Source organism: Enoplosus armatus, chromosome 2 (genome assembly GCF_043641665.1).
Source record: "Enoplosus armatus isolate fEnoArm2 chromosome 2, fEnoArm2.hap1, whole genome shotgun sequence".
Lineage (NCBI taxonomy): Eukaryota > Metazoa > Chordata > Actinopteri > Centrarchiformes > Enoplosidae > Enoplosus > Enoplosus armatus.
Window position 1 is genome coordinate 1,656,547 of NC_092181.1, and position 23,797 is coordinate 1,680,343.

Sequence of the window (23,797 nt, forward strand, 5' to 3'; positions counted from 1 at the left end):
AGAGTCTGAATCTGAGAGAGGAAGAAAGCTGGTGAAGGGGTGAAGAGGTGGGGTGAATTGTCCTCGACAGAAAGGATTCATCTTTTTAATGTTCACTTTTTGTTTATACTTGGTGGATTTTATTGACTTTGGACTACAGAGAAGTCAGAGAAAATACTGACATCTTTCATGAACTTTACGAGAGGATCCAAAAAGTTTTTTATCACAGGACATCAACCAGATTTACAGCTAATTCATAGTGATCTGATAAAGTGATCAGCTGTGTGGGAATATTGGTTTGCCTTTGACATGGGGTCTGGGAAGGAGCTACTTATTCTTGGTAAGTCTATCAATGAGAGCACAATGTGTGTGTGTGTGTGTGTGTGTGTGTGTGTGTGTGTGTGTGTGAGAGACTGGGTGGGAGTGTGTGACTTAAAGTGAAACAAAACGTACAGGGAAATTTAGAAAGTCACTTCAGTTTCTGTACTTTTTGTTTGTTTCAGTCAGCTTTTGGCAGCTATTGAAATATACGTACATTTCATTTCTTTATTAGAGTATTAGCTTCTATTTCTGAATTTCCCTCTTTTGAATAAGCTCAACCTTGGCAGCTATTACCACCTATTATTGGTCACAACTTGTAAATGTGTTAGTAGAAGGGGTGACATTTGTATACATAAAGTTTAGTGTCCATCTTTGTACAGATGTCATACATTATACTCGCCCTAAGTACACATATGCAAACTATGCAGGACATGCATCTAAAACATAATAGATTGTACTGAACTACCATATAACACTATACTCCAGGTTATATTACATATCCTTTATAAACTGTAAGATTATAATGTTGCCTGGAGTCTGTTATGAAAATCTTAATGTGAAACTAAATACATGAAAAATGTATGTCAATATAAAAAGTAATCTGTTTATCTGTTCATTCCCTTTATGTAATGATATCACACTTTGTTTCGTTTCCTAACCACAGCCAAACGTGTTTCTTGTTGGTTCACGTTTGCAGCAAACACAGTGAAGTAGCCAGGAAGTACCCAATATAACAACACTAGTTTTTAAAGCTGCTCTGGTCAATATTTTCAAAAGCCTGCGTATAATGTAAAAGGGGTCACTCGTAGTGACAAACCCATCAAGAATTATCACCAAACACTGCGGTGTCCCACAGCTTGATGGAGCATTTTAGCTTCTTTCAGCTCATTGTTTTGGTGTTCTGGCCACAATGTTATGGTTTTGGTTCCACTCCAAGCTCTCATAACCCACTGTGTGCTTACCCAATGCCTCAAAGACAAAGTTAACGACTATCTTGTGAATATAGTGGAACATTTAGCTGCTAAGCAGTCATAGATTTCCCTCAGAAGTGGGTGGAGACCAAAAACAGAGCTAAAAAGTTGCATGAAAAAGGACTCCAAATGAATGCTAGTGTTGCTCTGTGTCTGCTGGATGTGTAAATAGACAACATGTTTGCTAACATGTTGGCCATAACAATTTTATAAGGTGATAATATGTCAGTGTTGTGTTTACAACTTGTTGCGCTGGCTTATAGTGTTGCATAATATACTTTTGGATTTAAACAGTTTGGGTTTGGCCTATAGGAAGCCCAGTTTGAGAATACAAGAGCTGCTACTGTGTTAATAATAATGTAATGGACGAGAGATGGTCAAAAAATGCAACATAGAGCTTACAAAGAAATGTGAGACAAAGAGACATACAGAGAGGACAGTTTATGTGCCAGACAACTATTCTCATTCACCACTGTGATTACTGGTGAATGAAAGTCAGCTGCGAGCTGAGCACAAAGTCAGTCTTTGTATATTTTCAGACTTTGTTTCTGTCCACAGTTACTTAGTGAAAAAGTTAGACTCAGTCACACTGTCTCACACACTCACTGTCAAACTGTGCCTGGTGTTACTGTGGGAGCTCCAGTATCATCAGAGAGCAACAGAGGGCTCATTGTGATCGAGGGAGGGAAACACAGAGGGAGCCAGATTTGGTGTATTTGTTTCAGTTACACCATGTGAAGGGGGCGCTGCTTTCTGCCTGACTAGTGACTCATGAGTCAAAAAATGTGACTGACATGTGTCTGATGTCGTGTGTTTAGCAGGAAGAAGAAAATAATCACACTGAAATGGATCATGCACATATGTAATTCAGCAAAACCGTGGAAACAAGGGTTAAAGTTACTCACTAGCTGTGTTAAGGGATGATTCAAGTGGACAAGAAGCTGCACTTTGTGTGAAATATGTCCTCGTTGTCAGAGGTTGCAGGTGATTACACAAGACAGAGAAAGACACCATGAGTCATGTACGCATGTTACCCAGATGGACACACCCACACACACACACACACACACACACACACACACACAAGCTCACCTGGCAGATGCAGTCAGCTTGAAGCAGCAGAACTTACAATGGATTCCAGCGGTGACCCATGTATCATCAAGACCAACAGTCTGCACCCATGCTAGCTTCTCTGTGTGCTAGACAGAGCAGTGCATGTTAGTCCACAAACTAACATGGTTACAATAACAATACTAACATTTGGATGTTTAGCAGCTGTAATATTTAGGCATATTTACCATCTTAGTTTAGCATTTTAGCATGCTAACATTTGCTAATCAGCAATAAACATGGTACAGCTGAGGCTGATGGGAATGTCATTAGTTTTGCAGGATTTTGGCCATTAAACAAACTGAAATTTAGACCTGATGATTGTACGAAATGAAAAGATAAGGGATCACCGGATATATTACATTTCATCCTGACTGTCTGTACAGAAATTGATGGCAATCCATCCAATAGTGTTGAGACATTTCACTCAAAGCCAGGCAATCACCAAAGCCATTAGGATCCATCATGTCTGTACAACATGTTGTGCCAGTCCACCTTGTAGGGGTTGAGATATTTCAAAGGATAAATGAAAAGTTTGCCCTGCTGCTGGTGTTAGATGAAAGTCATTAAGCGTCATCCTGTGGGGACCATGAACATCTGTTCAAAATGTCAATAATCCAATAGCTGCGGATAATGCTGCACCAGTGTTGCCTGACTGACCTTCCCACAGACTGTCATCTCTAGTGCCATGCTGCTAGCGTGGTTAATAAAAAATCCATATAAACTTAGAGTCAAACCACTCCATATGTTCCTGAAGCTCCAAATAATTGTCCCTTTACCATTCATTTATTAAATATCCTACTTCCAGTGGAGTTTTGGAGTTACGAGGAGACAATACTGCGACACTGAGGTGATGTACTTAGCTAGAGAAACTGTGAGGGTTTGTACCATACTGAGCACAGGGAGCTTCGATGGACAACTGGAATATAATGTAGGAATTGTTTGAGTTTCTGTTGATGTTTTGATGCTTTTATATTGCCATGACTCCGTATGGTCAACATATGAATCCAAGCTACTTCCTCTTCAGCAAGGGTCGTTTAGAAAAGAGGAACTCCTTTTGACATGTAAATGAACAACATCATTACTGGAAGTTGTGTAATAGCTCGGCAGAAACACTGCATGTAATTGTCAACTTTTAAGTCTGGGGAAGTTTTCTTACATGTTGCTGTAGGGGGCAGGCACAAAAATGAAAATGGGGTTCCACTACTGTGCCCAGGGTTACACTCTTGGAGCCAACTCAAGGGTGACTTGTGCTGTTCAAATGGCCTTTCTTGGCAAAAATGATGCTTGGAAGTTTCTCAGAGACTGGATGAATAAAGTTTAAAAAAGGGCAAAGCGCACAGGTGTGGTTGCTCTGCTTTATTGTGTCTTCCTTGTTATTGTAAGAGTTTGCCTTAACTGTGAATTGCAACTAAGTGACATCTCTCTCTGTCCTCACAGGCTTATTGTGTATGCTGTGGAAATGTTACTCTCAGTGTCTCCAGGGCTTCGTCAGTCGTGGCCGTGTCTGTGTTGGTAATAATCGGCGGTGACCTCTGATTTTAACCATCCCTCTCCACTGTCTAGCTTCTGTACACTGATGCTTTATTGTGGCTTCTACTCAAGACAAGAACACCCGTTATGCAATACCTCTAAAAAGTAGACTTTTTTTAAATGACATTCCACTTCGTTTTTCCATTTTAGGCTTTAAAGCACCGCTCATTTCCAGAGTGGATTGCAATGAAAACAACAGTAGAAGAGGTTTAAATTCTTAGATCGCCACCATTTCAAAAAAGAAAGATACAGTACAGTATGTTTTATTATGTATTGATCTGTGAGATTTATCACTGTATTTGTACTGTCTTTGCTTTATGTGTTTGTGTCCAAATCTACAGATGATAATGAGTGCTCTCATTCCGAAGCAGCATGTGGGAAGTACACAAACTGCTTCAACACGGTCGGCAGCTACTACTGTCAGTGCAAGACTGGGTACAAAAACATTCATCAAAAGTATAACTTCACAGTGGTAGATGGACAGTGCCAAGGTGAGTGTGTGTGTGTGTGTGTGTGTGTGTGTGTGTGAGAGTGTGTGTGTTTCTCTTCAGTATTTCTCTCTTGTCCAACCGGTCTTCACTTGTTCTGTCAGATGTCAACGAGTGCATCGAAGATTCCAATATCTGTGGTCACGCTGCGTATTGTTCTAACCTGATTGGGAACTACAGCTGCAGCTGCCGCTCTGGGTACACCGACGCCAACAGCGGCCCCGGAGGCTGCATAGGTGAGTCGTGTCTACTTTTCTCAGGTGGGAGTTGATTGGTTCTGTACTGTGAGTTTGCTGGGATCACAAAAACAATGTGCTCAACAGAATCACAATGGTGGAAGTTGCCCCCGCCTTCAACAGGTGGGACAAAAAGAACTGGAGAGCGAGGGAGATGTCAATCAATGTACGGTCCGTACATACTCACCCAGTCCTGAAAACTCTGGTGTGAGAAAACAGATATGAAAACTGTCCCTCTGGTCTCAGGGATATGAGCACACGTCTCACATTCAAATAAAACTCTCAATAACTACGAAAGAATCGGGGAGCTCGTAGCGTCCCTCCACCGAAGGAGCACTTTCCTGAGCTGATCTCGAAAAGGTCATACATGCTTTTGTTTCATCACGATTCAACTATTATAACTCCCTGTACTCTGACCTAAACCACAAAGCCATCTCCTGCCTCCCACTACATCAAATTGCAGCTTTTAACTAACTTGAAATGGCAAGACAACATCTCACGACACTGGTTGCCGGGAAAGTTCTGAAACTGTCTCTAAGATCTTTTTGCCAACAATGAAGGACTCACACGGCCGTGCCCCTGGTTACACTGCAGAGATGTCTGATCCGTTAGCAATACCTGCTGTATTCAGATTTGTTTCAGACTGGAGTCGTTGAAACCATTGCCCTTAAGGAATGCCAATGATTACTTATGTCTCTGCTTCCTCTCCATCCACAGATATAGATGAATGCAAGGAAGATGAAATGAAAGACCTCTGTGGAGTGGATGGGACTTGTGAAAACATTAATGGGAGTTACTGGTGCAAGTGTCCAAAAGGATACACTAATTATGGCACCAGAAGGACCCCATGCTCAGGTGAGTTACCTCTCCATCACCATCACTTACATCAGTTTCTGTTCAGTGCCGCTGCTTTGCTGTGTAGATTTGATCACACTCCTCTGCTTTCAATGCATACTGCGGTGAAGTATCAAACTCAACTGGTGCGACGATAGTCTGATGTTTCGCTCCCGTCCCCATCTAGAGCTCGACTGTGACAGCTTCAATGCCGACAGCGGGTCTGCACCGGTAAGCCGCATGTTTAGATACTAAAGTATTAGCATAATGATGCATTCTGCAACAATCAGAAAGAAATCAAATGTATTAACCTCTTATGGAGGGTTTATTTGCCCTTCATGTAGCTCAGAGTGCAGGGTCCAGGAGCCCAGGGCGCAGTGTCCTGTTAAAGAACATTTCAGCTCATTTCCTGTATTTACTAGACCACCCCGCAGCCCTGTAGGGTTTAGTATACATGAACTTTGGTATATCGCAGACTGAATAGTCTCATTATTCTCCGTTTCTGTCTCTGTCTCTGTCTCTCAGTCGCTCGAAGGACTGGCAGACATTTTGTTCATGATGAGAAACAACTGTTTGGCTCTGTCTAACCCCAGCACCGCTCATGAAAGGAAGGCTGATGGAGAAGCGCTACTGGAGGTCAGGGCAGCAGATACAAATCACAAACACACACACATTCTTACACATACAAACATATCCAGTGTTCTCACTTCCCCCTTGTGTGTCCTGCAACTTGGGCAGAAACTTTTCACAGCGACCGTGGCCATCCTGTCCCCTGGTCACGTGGACAGCAGTGACGGTGTGACCAGATTGCTTGGTGTCGTGGAGAACGCCATTATGCTCATTGGTCCACAGCTCAAAGACAACCGCACCAAGCTAGAGACCACTGAGACAGGTAACAGAGTCCTTAAGCTCATCCGTGATCTGCAAACTATAGTTGAAAATGTAGAAACTTACCGACCTTTAACATGGACGATGATATATTCAGAGTTTAATAAATAAAAGTAGGAAAGCTAATGTGAACTGTGTTCAAATAGACACAGAGATTGCAGTGCACAGGGGAACGACTCGACCCACCGGACCAATCCATCTGAGCAATGAGAATGCTAACCTCGATACTGACTGGGCAACAGCAGCTGGGACGGGATCATACCCTGGTAAACTCTTCTCTTCTCTTATGACAAATAAGTCACACTTTTAATGTATATCAAATACTATCATGTTTCTTATTATTGTCTTTTATAGGTTTTGCTCTGGCTGCATTGTTGAGCTACAAGAACCTTGAGGGCTCTGTTAACCGGTCCTTTGGGGAGCTCACAGGACATGAAAAAGATGGTGTGGATCCCTCCTTTCAGATCTTCTCTAAAGTTGTGTCTGTTGTGGTCTCCAACCCATCCACTCTGAGCCTGAGCCGCCCTGTCAACATCACCCTGAGACATCTACAGGTAGTCCCACTTGACCCACAGTCTTTCCAGTGTGGTCCTACTTCTACCAATGTGTTACTTTTTTGATCATTGTAGTCGAAAGAGTGCTGGAATACGAAGATATAAATGAAGCCTGGTTTTGTTTTGTGCATAGGACGTAGAGGAGTCCCCCGAGGTGAGCCACATCTGTGCGTACTGGAGTGAGAGAGGGACCTGGTCCACAGATGGCTGCTATCAACAGCACTCCAATGCCACACACACCGTGTGTACATCTGAACATCTGAGCAGCTTTGCTGTGTTAATGGCACTCTACCCTATGGAGGTAAGAAGCAGACACACACACACTATAAAGACTTAAATAAATAGTGGCATGAAATACAAATGTTACTGGGAAAAATACCGCAAAACATTAAATTGAAGTAAGTTTAAGTTTACAATTTTTGTACTGTAATAATGACTTTAAATATTGACTTTTATATTATTGTTTCAAATATATATTTTCCACAATTTATTCGTTATTGTTTGTTTCATGATTATTTATTAATTTATTCGTTTAATATTGAACATTTTGGAAGCACTCATACTCGCAGCAGGCAGCTGTTTTAGCGAAGAAGCTCTGATAAATGATCTACCTGCCCAGAAACACATGGCAGACAAAATTAGCGAGTAGCTGGTGAACCTAGTGGAGCATTTCGCTGCTGACCCCCCCCCTGAACACAAACACTAGTTATATGTTATATTAACGTACATCACCCCTGTCCCCCCTGCGTTACATTAACGCACTCACCCCCTGCTGGACACTTTACTTTTTTCTGGTCACTGCACTGTTTGTTATTTATCTTATCTTATCTTATTTTTATTCTTATTCTTATTTAACTTTTTATATTCTACTTATTTGTTATCAAAACAATAGCACCTTCAGACCACAGCAAATTCCTTGTAATGTATGTTACTTGGCAATAAACAGTTTCTGATTCTGATCTGATTCTGATTTAGCAGCTAAAGGAGTTAGTGGAGACCAAAGAGGAGACTAAATATTGGACTTATATTCACCAGGTGGCCAGAAACACAACATCAAAAAAAGGCTGATGTTGCTCCATATCTGCTTGATGTGTAGATAGGCGGCTGCGTGCCATATCCGCTTTAAAATGTAATGCATGTCAATGTTGTGTTTACAACTTGCTTGAGCCAAGTATTAGTTATAGCTGCTTTAAATACGATAATGATGAGTAAGTAAGACAACAAACCTGCCTCTCTCTTTCCCTCTCTTCCTCACTCACATATATGTCAGTGTAAACACACACACGCACACACACATTATGTTGTAAATGATGACCTTATAACTCCAGCTAAACACCTGACCTGTCTTCTCTGTTAGCACACCTTCGGGCTCCTGGTGGTGACCAAGATAGGGCTGATCATCTCCCTGCTGTGTCTCATACTGTGCATCCTGACGTTCAAGTTCTGCCGCTCCATACAAGGGACCCGCACCACCATCCACCTGCACCTCTGCGTGTGCCTCTTCAACGCTGACCTCATCTTTCTGGCTGGCATTTCACGAACTGAACCTGTGGTATGTTTGTGCCAGCAAATGCTGACTTCCGTTACGCAGACTCCAATATTGTGATGGTTTACCCTAAGAAAGTAATTTGATCCAAATATTTACAAATGTTGAAGTATTCCACTCATCTTCCTGTTTACAGGCTACAAAGTGGATCCCAGTTAACAACTCAATAGGCTTCACATTAATGTTCCTGCAATATTGAACCTCAAACCCATCTTCCGGCCACGTTACAGTTTGTGGTTCTCTTGAGGCAAAAAAAACCCCTGCTAAGTGAAACAATGGTGTAACACCAGTGTCTTAATCAGTGGTGGAGAGTAACTATATTTAAGTTTTGGGGAACTTGTACTTTACTTGAGTATTTCCATTTTATGCCACTTTATATGTGTACTCCACTACATTTCAGAGGCACACGTTGTATTTCAAGTACATCTATTTGACAGCTGCAGATACTTTTAACACCACGACCCCGACCTGCTGCAATATTAAATTGTTGGTCAAATGTTAATGGATTATTAATGATAATGCAATAATATTATATATCATTAATAATATTCATTTTGAAAGAGCCTAAATGGGTACTTTTACTTTTGATACTTAAGTAGATTTTACTGATAATACATTTTGAATGCAGGACTTTTACTTGTAATGATAAACCAGTAATTTACAGAATGAATGCTAACTCCTTCTTCCACCTCTGGTCTTAATTCAGTGAATCTGACTGTAATCTAATTGAGGTTATGATCATCGGAAATGGCTGTTTACATTTTCTTCTTCAAAGTATTCTCTTTGTCGGATTCCCGCTGTGAATGCGGTGGACATTTCATTCCCCTCTGATCTCATCTTTCTACATTACAGGGCGGCTGCAGGTTTGTTGCTGCGCTGCTCCATTTCTTCTTCTTGGCAGTGTTTATCTGGATGCTGTTAGAAGGGGTGCAGCTGTACCGTATGGTGGTCCTGGTGTTCAACGCCAACATTCGCCCCCTCTACTTATTCGTCACCGGTTACGGGGCACCCCTTGTCATCGTTGTTATATCTGGCATCATTAGACCAAAGGGATACGGCACTGACCAGCAGTAAGTGTTGCAGTATGTGTGTTTGCACACTTGATGTGTGATAGATTACATCAGTAACCTGCTGTTATCTGGCTCAGTGGCGTAAGAAAAACCCTGTCATGCACATGTGTTTCCTTCCTCCTAACTAGCTGCTGGCTGTCCCTGAAGGACGGCCTCATCTGGAGCTTCTTCGGCCCCGTGTGCTTCATCATCATCCTCAACGTCTTCTTTTTCATTGTCACCGTCTGGAAGCTCGCCCAGAAGTTCACCAGCCTCAACCCAGACCTCTCCAAATTACACAAAATTAGGTCAGTTTGTGTGTTTGTTTGCTGTTTGCGAGTCTTCTCATGCTGTTGTAATGTGTGAGGTAATGTGACCCTCACCTATTCCACCGCACAAGCAAGCACTGAGTATGTTGGTCAACTGAAAAATGCATGGATGGAAAGAATGTGAGAGTTTTGTGAGGGAAAAATGTAGAGAATGTTTTCACTCTGCTCTCTAACGGGGCTCTACTGAGGGACTTTTCCCCCCAACTCCATCTAAGCATACTCATTTTGTACTCCACACGACAGCACTATATAAATAACGTGCAGCTGCAAAAAACATCTTAGCTTTAATGCAAAAATCCTTGATAAATCTTTGGATCCATTCTTGGATTCACTGGTTCATCGATCAGTGACGTTTCTATTTAGTCCAGAGATTTGGGAATGTGAACTGATGTGACTGAAAAACGGTTTCTGTGGTTTTTGTCAGTGGAAAAATGTGTGTCCCATCCACATTTCAGATGGATTTTTCCTTGTCTGATTGATGAATTGTTGGTTAAGTCGGTGAGTCTAGAAAGAAACACTGAAATCAAAACCTGGTCTCCACTGGCATTTTAGATGGTTAATGTGCTATTAATCTCCTCTGTATCTCAATGTGAATTTTACTGCTAGTTATTCACAGGAATAAGAGGGATACATCACCTAATACTACAAAGGGCCCATGCAGAATACATTGCTGGAAACTTGTGTCTTTGTAAGGGTGCAGTTGCCTTTGGCTTTTCTTTCTATAGAATGTAAACTGATGAGTACCCATGCCCTTTTTCTCTTCCTTTCCACTCTTCTGGGGGTTTCCAGACACTGCAGTGGTAACTGAGTCACCCATGTGTTTAGGCTCATGTTAATCTTTCCTTTCTCTCTCCCTGTCTCCCTCTCTGATCCACCACCCCCTCATCCTCCCTTTTCCTGTGCAGAGCTTTCACTGTGACAGCGATTGCCCAGATGTGCATATTGGGTCTGATGTGGGTGTTTGGGGCCTTCATGTTTGAAAAGGGATCCCCAGCTGTAGCATATATCTTCACTATCCTCAACAGCCTGCAGGGAGCGCTGGTCTTCATCATGCACTGCCTACTGTCTAAACAGGTAGGATACAGTGGCTGTGTGTGTGTGTGTGTGTGTGTGTGTGGGGGGGGGGGGGGCTGCATGTGTGAGGCTAAGAGAGAGATTAACACAAGAGCAAGTCTAACAACAAAGACATTAGGTTGCATTGGAATAATTGTTTTTTTCCTGATGTTCTGCTGCCCTCTGCAGGTGAGAGATGAGTATGCCCATTTCCTCTCCTGTATCTGCACACCACAGAAGAAGAGATTATCAGACTTCAGCAGCACCAATCCCTCCAGCAGTCAGTCACAAGTAAGCATTGAAGTGGAGTTACTTTGCAGATTCAAATTCTACACACAAAACAAATGATGATCTTATAAAATATGATGCATTGTTAGAGATCAAGCTACCCAACAGTATATTGGTTGGTTAAAATTAGCTCCACCTTGACCAACTACAGCATGAAAAGGCTGTTTACACGTTAATGCATCGATAATTGTATTTCAGTAATATAATATATATATATATATATATATATATATATATATAATAACGTAGCACTACAACACCTATTTTGCATTATGCATGCTTTTACTTTGAGATACTTTAGGTACATTTTGTTGGTAATACTTAAGAACTTTTAGTGTAATTAAGTATACTTTTGAGTATTTTTACATTGTAGTATTGCTACTTTTACTTAAATAAAGTCATATTTCTTCCACCACTGCATACACATTGCATACAGTACATTGTCTTACATTGTTTCTGAACTTGTGCTGATTGTGTTAATTTAGGGTTCTCGGAGTGGGCAGATCACCGGAGAATCACAAATATGAAGAACACCTTTATCTTGACGAAGTTAGCCCTGATTTTAAAGGTTTGGATCACTTCAAATAAAAACTCAGTCATTGTTTACTCACCTCGAAGTCAACTGAAAGTCTATTTTAGCCTTTCAGACCCAAATTACGTTAATGGGACCAAAGGTTTACAACTCAAAAACCGTAAACCTAAATCCACTGATATGAGTAGCATCACCTGCCAATCAATTGCATTATGGGTCAGAAAGTCTATTTTCCTCACTGATGATGTGCCACAGTGCTGTACTGGTGGATCAAGCTGTATTGATAATGACTGGATGTTTATTTTAGTGGGAAGTAATCCTATACTGCCATTATTGTCACAGCAGACAGGAAGTAGCCAACTTCTAAAAGTGTATATTCAGGAGCTCTGTAAGTGAAAGTGAAGATGTTTCAGTAACAATCCTAATATAAGCTGTATTAGAGGGATTCAAAGTGATAGTGATATATACTATTTATTGTCAAATGCAGACTATAAATTCTACATTATGTAGGCTACAAGAAAATGTGAGTGATGCTCTTAATGTTTAAAGCATGAGCAAACAGTTTGCGGGGTATTTTACGTTAAAAAAGAAATAAGCTCAAAATAAGAATAAGAAAATATTTGTTTCCATGTACTGTATTTAACAGTATGTTACAATGTCAAGGGAACAACTGACTGATGATGCAAATGATCCATGAAGTGCTCCGATGTTCCCTTCATGTTCCTGCAAATCCCATGTGGGCTTCTGCAAGGACTTCATGTCTGTTGTTTCTTGGTTTTAACAAACAAAATAAGTGATTTCCTTTTTTTTTTTTTAAATCACTTGTGGCTATTTTTAAAGAATCCATCTTTTTGGTTTGAGCTATTGAGCAATTGAGCTGTGCCTTTCGTGTATGTGAAGATATATTTTTTTCCTTGAAATTATGAACCAAGGAAACAAATCCAGCCCAAAATGGTTGCTTGGGCAATTCACAAAAACAGACCCACCCTTCTGATAGGCCTGCAGCTTCCTGCGATTAAACGTGTGTTTATGGAATAAAATTCCATTTTGTTATCATGTTTTCTTATTCTAGCTGTTGCCTCCACACATTGTTAGTGACTGTAAGGTATCATACCCCTGAAACGAGAACTTCAGCTGTTTTGATGAGGTCTAATGGGAGTTGTACAGACCTGAGTTTGTTTATTTTATTGCACTATTCCTTGTAAAAAATGATAATCCAGCACATCTTCACTCACATGGTGCATGGGAGAATCAAGAAGACTTGAGAACCAGCCTCACTTTCAGAATCTGAACAGTTTACTTGTCGTAATAAAGCTGTCAATTATATATTTTTCTAGAAATCATGTCAAAGACATTGATCTTCAGAAAAAAAGAGAGGGACCTTGTGGATTTCAAATCAATCTATACTGTTTACCTATACTGTTTGTTTCTATTTAAATTGGCTGATTAAGGCCACGTACGTGTTGGAACAACTAAACTGTTCTTCGGTTCTAATGTCTGGCTGCTTTTTGTGACCATGATACCTTTTATTCATGCATTGCAACATGTATTTTTATGTGAAAAAGCTACATGCATTATGCAGCATTTCGTGAATGTAATTATCTTATTGTTAGAATATATTATAGGTGTTCTAGTTTGACGGTATATGAACTTATTTTTCTACTTTGTTTTGTTGTATGTTGTTCGGTACTGTTTTCTTTAAAGAATATGCAACACAAATTTTTATTAAAGCTTCTATTTCATCAGAAAAATCTGTTATGTGTGATTTATTAGCATTAGTTCCAAGCAGATACATACACAGACAGATACAATACATAAATACATGGATACATACACACAGAGATAGATAGATAGATAGATAGATTTCATCTAGCTGGTGACAACAGTCAACATGAGTCACACTGAGTCTACCTTCAGAATAAAAGCATGAAATGCGTCAATTTGTTGCGACATTTCTGAAAGGGACTTGCCCACTTACTGTTGCATCAAGCATATACATCAAGAACTGTCCATGAGGATTGTGATTCTCTTCAATGTTTCTGTGGTGGAAAGTAACTACGTGTAATTTACTCAGGTACACTTAAAATCAGACATGTGACCTTTGCTTTACAGCGTAAAGTAACATTTACTGTGTGATAAATGTAGTACACGTCATAAAGGTAGCAAACTGACGCAGTAATGTCCATTACACAGCAAAAGATCTATAAAGTTGAGCCAACATTAGCCAGCTACTGGTCATACCAGACCAAGTACAAATTTGAGGTACTTGTAATTTTTGTATTTACATTTTCTGATACTTTATACTTCCACAGTTGAAGGGAAAACATTTAACTGCTTTACTCCACTACATGTCATTATAACAGGAGCCATTCTGCAGATAATGCTGATAAATACTGCTTGTTTTGAACTTTGAAAGTTCATCTACTTGTATTGTTTCATTGTACTTTAGCTAATTCACCCCAGCTATGTGCGATAATGCGGCAATCCGGCTGTTGCTCAAGAAATGAACAATTCATTTTCCCCCATTAAATCAGCCATTTACAGTTTTATAAATCAGAGCCTGCGTGACATGTTGTCCTCGCGGCGCAGTGAATCACGCAGTGCTGCGGTGACGCAGGAGTCTATGAGCTGTAACCTGCTCGGCTCTCAGCTACAGGACGTGCTGCTGCTCCACTCAAGACTTCACTGGCAACCTCTTTGGACTAACTGAGCTGCTTCTTTTTTCCTCTTGGGGGAGCAGGATTAAAGCTCTTGGACAGGTAAATTTCCTCCCACCAACATATATGTCTTTGTATTGTGGTGTTTTTCTGCGCAATGAAGTCACTGTCTGCACCCGGCAGGTAGTACCATGGATCTGATGAGCGGCGTCATAGTGTGCCTCGGTGTGTTTGGGGCTGTAAGGCTGCTCTCCCTCCCCTGGCTCTGCAGCCTGTTGGCAGGGCTGGGGCTCTGCGTGGGCTGGAGGGGCTCCTGGAAGTATATACATGTAGCTTTACGCACCATCAAAAGAGACCTAATGTAAGTAGTCGGGGTCGATGTCATATTTGAAGCTTCCTACTCCATTCCTATTTTTAACTTTTTTCATCCCTCTCTTTTCCACTCCTCTATCTGAAAGGTGTCTGGTTGTTATCCTGCGAGTGAGGTTTTCCATGTACCGTAATCTGCGACACAGAAGCACCATCCCTGCCTTGTTTGCCCAGATGGTGACAAGGCACCCAGATAAACCTGCTTTGATCTGTGAGGCTACAGGAGAGGTGAGGACTCAACAACAGGTGGCGTAACCACAGAATCACAGGCCCTAAGTTGTCAAAACTTACTGCATTTTCATTTTATTCCAGGTTTGGAGTTTCAGGGAGCTGCAGGAGCGGTGCCATGCTGTGGCTCACTGGGCGCTGGCGCAGGGATGGGCTGAGGGAGATGTGGTGGCCTTGTACATGGAAAGCCAGCCTTTAGTGGCGGCTTTATGGCTGGGTCTGGCTATGGTCGGTGTAGAGGCCGCGCTCATCAACCACAACCTCCGACAGCACTCACTGCTGCACTGTGTCAGCGTGTCTGGGGCTCGGGCTATGGTGTTTGGGACAGAGATGAGAGAAGGTAGGAACATAATATGTGCTACTAATGCAAAAATGTGTATTCTTGTTCTGACTTTTGATTGTCTCCCAGCGGTGTCAGAGGTAAGCGGCTCTCTGCAGTCAGACATGGTTTTGTTCAGCAGCGGTGAGCGGGACGATGGAGAGAAGCTCCGCAGCCTCCAAGTTCAGAGCCTGGACTTCCTGCTGGACCGTTCGCCCAGACACCCGCCACACCACGCACTCAGCAAGGGCTTCAATGGTGAGGCATATCACGTCCTTACGTTACACATCACAAAGTTTTGATTGCAACACTGTCTTTTCCTCAGCAAGTCTTTGCCTGTCAGAGTAAACAGCTCGCTGCCAGATTTCACTCTCTCTGGTCTTCTCGTGGTATTTAATCCTCTCCATAGCGCACACCACTGTCAGACAAATCATCAGCTCGCTTCAGACATATTATATGTCATACAGCATTTCAGTGCATTGTGGAAGGTATTTCTGTTTTCATGTAATATACATTTAAAATTCACTGTAAACTCCACTTTCACGCGTTGTTAGGTGATTGATGATATTTGTGTTTTCACTTTTGTCTTATTGATTTGCTTATCTGTGTTGTTTTTACCTTTGTCATCACATGAGACATTCCTAAGTTAACACTTTTCAAGTCTTTGCTTGCACAGCCTGTCAGACATACAGAGGATATGGAAGGAGAGACTGAAACATGTTAAGGAATGATGTTGGGGGGGGGGGGGGTCCGGGTGCATACCACACACAGGAAACGCTGGCAAATAAACAAATAAAAGACAAAGCATGGAGGTGAAAGACAATATAACTCCTAACTCCTCTCTTTTCTCTCTCCATGCAGACAGACTTTTCTACATCTACACTTCTGGTACAACAGGAATGCCAAAGGCAGCTGTAGTGGTGCACAGTCGGTGAGTTTTGTCCGTCGTGGTGCGCAGTTCAGTTTGTGGAGGGAGCTTTGAGGAATTTGAGGAAAAGCATTTTTAAATGACACTCACAGTGGCAACTTTTCGGGAATCGCTGCAGGACAACTGTGTCCAATTGCATCAACCCGACACTGACAACTTTCCAAACCTGTGTCTCATTTGTCATTGTGTTAGTAAGTCTTACGCTCTGAGTTCAGGGAAATTTACCAACCTATGAAAAACCTAACCCCTCACCCTACCCCACATTGCAGTTACAAGTGCTTCAATTATTCTGGTGAGTGTCTCTTGATGAGCTGATGTCTTGTGATGATGGATGTCAGTCAGTTTATTCCACCTTTGTTGTCAGGTATTATCGCATCGCGGCCTTTGGTTTCCACTCCTTTGGCTTTTGTCATGATGACATCATCTACAACTGCCTTCCCCTGTATCATTCTGCAGGTAGGCCTCACTGCATTTGCTGTCTCTCAGCCATCAGTCTGTCTTTTTAAAACGCTTAACTATTCCTTTATGAATGAACCATACCAGTAGTTGGTTTTCAAGTTCTTGTACTGTATCCTTCTGTCCCTGGTATATAATATCTGATTGATTTGTCTTATTGTGATGTATTTTGCTTCCATTGACTTAGATCAATGGTAACGTCTGGGTCTCGTCATATCTCTGACAAGAATACTGAAAAACATCTCACCAGAGTCTGTTAAGCTTTAGGGGCAAAACAGAATAAGTTGGCAATTATCATTATGTCTTTCTTTGTGAGTGTAAAATATGAATGTTTACAGGTACCATCATGGGTGTCGGCCAGTGTTTGCTCTTTGGTTTGACTGTTGTAGTGAGGAGGAAGTTCTCGGCCAGTCGCTTCTGGGATGATTGTGTCAAACACAACTGCACTGTGAGTAAACACTGACACCAAAGTCAACTGACATTGAGGAGCGTCCAGCTGCAGGCCAGTTGTTGACTGACTGAAGTTGTATTGTTGTGTGCAGGTAATTCTATACATAGGTGAGATTTGCCGTTACCTGTTGGCCCAGCCGGCCCGTTCATCTGAGGCACATCACCGGGTGCGTGTTGCTGTTGGCAACGGCCTCCGTCCTTCTGTGTGGGAGGAGTTTGTCCAGAGATTCAGAATCAAACGAGTCGGGGAATTTTACGGCGCCACCGAGTGCAACTGCAGCCTGATCAACATAGACGGAAAGGTGTGTGTTATTGTAAATGACTTCAAGGTAGAGCGAAGGGTTTTCCAAACTGTATCCTGTCTCATGTACATGTCTTATATGTCCAGGTGGGGGCGTGTGGCTTCAACAGTCGCATCCTGCCCAGCTTTTACCCCATCAGACTGGTCAGGGTGCAGGGGGAGGACGGACAGCTGCTCAGGGATTCACAGGGACTCTGTATACCCTGTCTGCCTGGTGAGAGCACACACACACACACACACACACACACGTGTACAATGTTATAAACGTGTCAAAATGATCCATAGTCTCATCCTCCATCTCTTTCTGTCTCTGCAGGTGAGCCAGGCATGTTAGTGGGACGCATCAACCACACTGATCCGCTCAGGAGATTCGACGGCTACGCTGATCAGGATTCCACCAATCAGAAAATAGCTCACAATGTCTTCAAGATGGGAGACTCTGCTTATGTCTCAGGTATGTTTCATCCCGTCTCCTTAGAATACAGTCAGAATAATAACTGTCTGGGTTTTCTTCCACAATCTGAAGACATACAGTATAACACGGCTGGATTGGAGACTTTAAATAGCCCTTAAGTGAGAATGTTAGTGATTCACTGTCTGCGATGACAGAGATGATACACTTTATTTAACCCTTGAAGTGAACTTGCTGCCTCACAGACACAAAACAGAAACACAGAAGATAGCAATAGATACAAATACCCACAGACGCACTGAGGGCATTACACAGTTTGTATAAACCCATTATTGGGAAATTTACAAAAGGCATCTCATACTGTTTTGCCTAACAGACGGCACAGTGATTCACCATCATCATCGAAGTCAAAAGTGTACTGGTGAATCATCATCACTACAGTCTCTTATAATCCCCTCCAGGGATGATGATGATGATGATGATAACCCTGTCTCTGTCTGTCTTTCTATCTCTGTCTCTCAGGTGACGTGCTGGTGATGGATGAATATGGCTACATGTATTTCAGGGACCGCAGCGGCGACACGTTTCGTTGGCGAGGGGAGAATGTTTCCACCACAGAGGTGGAGGGGGTCCTCAGCCGCCTGCTGGGACACACGGATGTAGCCGTCTATGGAGTTTCTGTACCAGGTAGAGACGAGACAGTCTGGACGGGAGAAAAACATACGAAGCCACATGAATTAAAGAAAAAAGAGGGCTTAATGTGGGTGTTAAATCATATGGTCTTCTATTCATTACCTCACCTGTCTGTCTGCGTGCAGGTGTGGAGGGGAAGGCCGGTATGGCAGCAATAGCTCACACGGGAGGCCAGTTTGACCTCGATGCCTTCTTGATTGCTGTGCAGAAAGTCCTGCCTTCCTACGCACGCCCCGTCTTCCTCCGACTCGTGCCGTCCGTTGACACTACAGGTGAGATAGCGATGCAAGGACATGCGAACACACACACACATACATAAAAAAAGCGGCACACATTAACTTAATTTTCCACTTTTGTCCTCAGGTACCTTCAAAATCCAAAAGACACGACTGCAGAAAGAAGGATACAAGCCACAAGACTCGGGTGAACAGATGTATTTTCTGAACAGTCGTGCTGGCTGTTACGAGGTTGTTACTGATGAACTATATAGTGCCATCATGGAGGGGCGAGTGTGTCTATGAGAGGACTGAGAAGATACAGACTGTTGAAGAGAATAGTGTTTATATACCTTTTCCTGAAATTTATTAACAACTACATCCCTGTAAATACTGACGTGAATTGTGTCACTGTTTTTTGCAATTAAATAAACTTTTTTTACCTAATTTGATGCACAGTTTCTTACATTGCACAGTATCTTACATGGTGTCAGTATTAAATCATATCCAGTACAGTACTTTTAGTAAAAAAAGATAAGCCTGGCATTTGAACAGAAGACAACAGGGAGATCCTCTGAAATAAGAAAAAGAAAAAAACAAGACAAATGGAGCTGAAACTAAGCTTTTAATTTAAAGTGAAACTCAAGTTATAAGCCTCTGTTGTTCGGTTAAAGTACAATTTCAGGATGTACTAGTGCCTTTTAAATACTGATGAGCACACAGCAAACATATATTTACATCACACTCATTACAACCAAAATCCAATCTGATCAATTCATAAATGTATTTTAGACAAGACATGCTAACATCAGCATGCTAACATGCTTTCAATGACAATGCTAACATGTTGATGCCTTATTATGGCTCATTGCTCTAGTACACACAGTGTGTAAATACCTCAATTTCCCAACAGTGCACTCCTGAGTCAAAGCCCTCTCTTGCCAGGATGCAGGAATAAGGGTGGAAACGTTCAGGGTTAGCTGGGAAAGGGACAGCAGCATCCAGACTCTGTTCCAGCCCCTGTGAAGGTCCAGGGGTGATATGGACACTATTTAACCCACGAGACACCCTAAGAGACTGGCCAGCTGTCCTGGGGTCCAGGGTCACTGGAGCTGGAAGATACAAAAGGGATCAGAGGGACTAAAGGAGGGCGGAAACAGGAAGTGCATGTATGCAGTAGAAAGATACTGACTGTACGGGGCAATGTGTTTCATCTTCTCCCACACAGCATACTGAAGGTTACCCACATGTTTGGCCACATCTATTAGTGGTCTGCAAACCCTCTGTGGCTCCCTGCTGTCTGTCCATGAACTGCAGTAAGTAAATATGAACATGCAGACAGTTATACAGTTGCATGTATATGTGCTTGTGTGGGAAAAATACCCAGAAATGTCACATACCTATTCATCGTGTCTTGGTAGTGCTATAAAAAAAGAAAGAGTTTGTATGGTTTCTGTTTTAAATACAAACAACCATTTCCATTCATTGACTGATTATGTAACATTTGGTTGCTGTTACCTCTAAAAATTCAACTCCATCTCCTCCTGCATCGAGCTCCTCTTCAATCAGCTGGATCTTCTCCTCCAGAGATTTTATCACCTGATTCATTCTGTCTCTCCGTCCTTCCGCCTCTCTCTTCTTCTCCTCCTCTTTCTCCCTGAGAGCAAGTAGCCTGGCTGCTTCTTCCTCTCTCAAAGACCGGTGAAGACTCTCAAATTCCTTTTTCACGTGCTCCTCTGTGAGTTTGGCTTCTGCCTGGGGAGAATGGAAAAAGCAAGGAATGTGAGGAAAGAAGAGGAGCTGATTGATTTTTAGTGATTTTTAGAGTTTTGTAGTCGCAGTTCTACCTGGTTGTGTCTGGATGCAAGTTCACAGCTCTGTGTGACTTTCTCAAACTGAATCATCTTCCTCTTCAGTCCATTTAGTGATGCTCTGAGCTCCTCCTAGTGGCCAAATGGAGAATGACATTGAAACGACGCTCCATTAGTATCTGTCGGAGCTATCACAGAGTAGCCAAAGTCCTGCACTTTACTGTAATATACTTTACTTTGTTTAAAGTACTCTTATTTGACAGCTACAGTTAATAATCACCTTGCAGGTTAAGGTTTTACACACAAAACCTATGTTGAGTTTGTAAGAAGGTACAATGACCCAACAGTGTGTACAGTAGTTAGAAGACGTAAACTATAATGTGATAAAAGGAAAACACTGACAGGGGCCATTCTGCACAACAAGTGCTTCTACTTTTTGATACTTTACATAAGTACATATTGTTGGTACTATAGTACAATTTACAAGGTAGCAGTGGTGGAGTGTAACTAAATATATTTACTCAAGTACTGTACTTGTACTTAGTACAACTTGTAGGGAAATACAATACTTTTTTATTGTATTTAACAGCTATAGTTAGTTAGATAGTTAGCTAAGTAAGTAAGGGTTAGGGTTAGGGTCTGAATACTTCTTTCACCACTGACTAAATCAAACATCAACCCACCAGCTCTTCAGATTATTCTCAGCATGTTTATGAGTATGTGTGTGTGTGTGTGTGGGTGTAAGTCAAATGTCATGTCTTTGGAGATCTAAGCATGCACTTGTGACATGATGATAGCAATAATTACTAGCTGGTGCCTCTCTAAATTCTGCCTATACAAACTAATCTTGGATTAACACAAGGCAGCATCTGTTTGAATATTTACAGATGAAAAAATGCCTGTTTAAATATCTGCTTGCTGTGGTTGCACGAAGCATGTTAATGAAAAAGTATGAAACAGTCAAGAGATGGCCCACTTTAGCAGAAAATAGGGTTCAAATCTCGGTGGAGCCTGTGTTGTTGAGAGCTCTGCTCGGTATTTGACGTCTTTGTGTTTCTGTTTGGTTTTGACTTTGTGGCAGCGGCGCGGCTCTAACTGGAAAACCAGCATTCAAGCACTCTTGTTGGCAATCATCTGCCTTGCTGAAGTGGCCTTGAGGAAAATAGTGAATTCCTGCCAGGCGCTCTGTATCCAATCCTTCAGCATGATGCAGTATTGCTTTCAGTGGAGGAATAAGTAGGCCTATTTTGGGTCTTTTACTTCAGTGGTTCCCGAGCGATCGGGAGATAAATCTCAGAAGATGATGAATGTGATAGGAAAGAAACAAAAACATAGGCCTCATTATTCCTATACACCAAAATAACAAGCACCTTTAACACTTCATTTGTCATGTAAAATACTGGATAGTTTTAGTTGTTGAGGCCTCTATACATATTCTAATGAAAAATGAAAAATCATTTTGGTTGGACTGCTCATGACTCATGCGCAAATAAACATACGATAGGGGGTCTCATGAAGAAGTTCTTCATTTTAAGGGGACATAAGCCAGATTTTTAGTAAAGATAGCAACACAGTAATGTAAAATGTAAAGCACAAGCATTGTAAGGTGTATTAGTGTATAACACAATTGAAGATTTAAGGAGCAGCAGTAATTTGAAGATGGAAAATCCATTTATTCTGATTCAGTATCATTTAAACTACGCATTTGTTTGCCTCCACGTCCAATTTCACCATCAAGAGCGAATAAAGTGAGAAACACTTCTTTTCTTCCACAGCTTTATAATAATACTTTTCTCATGGGCTCAAATAACTATTGTCAATTGGAGAATTGATGCATTCAGGGGAATTAAAATGTTCTGGAGACGTAGATATCCCAGGTTCCTACCTTGCAGTCAGTTGCAGCCTCAGTCAGGAGGTAAACCCTGTGTCCTGCATGGCTCACAGCTGCACATTGTTTACACAAAGGCTCAAGGTCATCCAAACAGAACATAGACAGGCTCTCTTCATGTTCCTCACACCGCTCTGGAGAGTCAGCTGACCAGGGAGGCGAGGCGAGGCCTTCTGCCTCTGCTTGGCAGCTCATGGAGGGGCTGCTGACGGTCGGAGCCTCCAGATTAAAAGCCAGTTTGGTGTGTGTTGAAATGAAGCGGCCAAATTTGCACGAAACAGATGAAAAGTGTGACAGAAAAGGGGGAGGAGCAGTGCGTTCGTGTGTGTTGACAACAGTGTTGCATGTACACTTGCATGGCGTTCATGCTGTATCTGTGTGCAGTATGAGAGGCACTGAAGTTACATCCAGTAGATCTGCTTACACACTCCCTCTCAGACTTGAAGCTTAGCCAATGTGTGCACACCACATGCAGCCATACATCACCCTGTAGTGTCAGTTTGACTTTCATGACCCTTTGATTTATGCTATATTCTCACATCCCAAGGCCAAATACCTGTGCTTTTTTTTTTACTGCTTCACCTTCTTCCCTTCATAAAGGCATTGCAGCTCTACCATTGAATGGCATATTTTGCAAGCGAAAATAAGGTGTAATTGGGTTCTGAAGGCATTTTGTCATTTACTTGTGTGACGTGCAACGTGTAATGTGCACAGATTCTTATTTTTAAAACTCGTTTCACTTGTAGTGTCAAGTTTTAAATGATTGCATGTTCATTCTGCTAGGTTCAAGCCCGTCTGATTCAGGGTTTAATGAAACAGCAAAAGTGAGAATGCCTGCAAGCTGGTCAATTTGGAGGCAAACAGTAGTACTTCATGTACTGTTCACCAGGCCTGAGTTACGTAGAATGGATCCAGTTTCATCGGCCTTAAACATTTTGAGCCAGAGGACATGTAGAGCAGATCAGCTTTGACAGGCGAATCATATTTCACTGAATCACATGCTCTAAAGTGAAACGAAAGACATAATCTAACTTGCAACCGGTCAGGTGGTACAGGGTTAACATGTAGCTTTGTGGACTGACTCACATGGTCTTGTTACTATTAACAGTGTTACCGTCTCAACCTTCGATGTGTACAGTGATGTTACTGTGATGCCATGTCATTAATAATGTCTACAAATATTCCTGCATACGTTTCACATCTACGACGATACTTGTCCACGCACCATTAATCAAAGACATGACCCACATGTACACTGATACCCGTGAACATGGCTTCAAAGCGCTCAACTGTTACATGCATGATTGTGTGCATGTATTGTCTGATAGTTTGGCTGATGTGACCAAACACCTGAGCAGC

The 23,797-nt window shown here is 41.9% G+C and overlaps 3 protein-coding genes across 3 annotated transcripts; 2 read left to right on the forward strand and 1 right to left on the reverse strand.

Annotated features, from left to right (window-relative positions):
* The first annotated feature begins 288 nt into the window (after positions 1-288).
* On the forward strand, positions 289-13,377 carry LOC139297656 (adhesion G protein-coupled receptor E5-like). Its single transcript, XM_070920421.1, has 17 exons — positions 289-319; positions 3,822-3,896; positions 4,256-4,405; positions 4,507-4,638; positions 5,356-5,493; positions 5,660-5,703; positions 5,998-6,108; positions 6,211-6,364; positions 6,507-6,626; positions 6,715-6,914; positions 7,048-7,215; positions 8,272-8,466; positions 9,313-9,530; positions 9,659-9,817; positions 10,744-10,912; positions 11,081-11,182; positions 11,665-13,377. Exons 1-17 carry the CDS (start codon positions 289-291, stop codon positions 11,704-11,706), a joined length of 2,208 nt encoding a protein of 735 aa, XP_070776522.1. The 3' UTR covers positions 11,707-13,377.
* A 1,001-nt stretch (positions 13,378-14,378) lies between these two features.
* Positions 14,379-19,186, forward strand: LOC139291974 (long-chain fatty acid transport protein 1-like). The gene is made up of 14 exons (XM_070914073.1): positions 14,379-14,470; positions 14,552-14,729; positions 14,827-14,965; positions 15,050-15,305; positions 15,375-15,542; positions 16,146-16,215; positions 16,577-16,668; positions 17,007-17,116; positions 17,211-17,420; positions 17,507-17,633; positions 17,736-17,873; positions 18,354-18,518; positions 18,650-18,796; positions 18,888-19,186. Exons 2-14 carry the CDS (start codon positions 14,560-14,562, stop codon positions 19,043-19,045), a joined length of 1,950 nt encoding a protein of 649 aa, XP_070770174.1. The 5' UTR covers positions 14,379-14,470; positions 14,552-14,559; the 3' UTR covers positions 19,046-19,186.
* A 426-nt stretch (positions 19,187-19,612) lies between these two features.
* LOC139302670 (E3 ubiquitin-protein ligase TRIM35-like) lies at positions 19,613-22,633 on the reverse strand. The gene is made up of 6 exons (XM_070926378.1): positions 22,436-22,633; positions 20,587-20,682; positions 20,258-20,494; positions 20,140-20,162; positions 19,932-20,050; positions 19,613-19,851 (listed from the first exon to the last, which is right to left on the reverse strand). Exons 1-6 carry the CDS (start codon positions 22,631-22,633, stop codon positions 19,613-19,615), a joined length of 912 nt encoding a protein of 303 aa, XP_070782479.1.
* Positions 22,634-23,797: the final 1,164 nt, after the last annotated feature.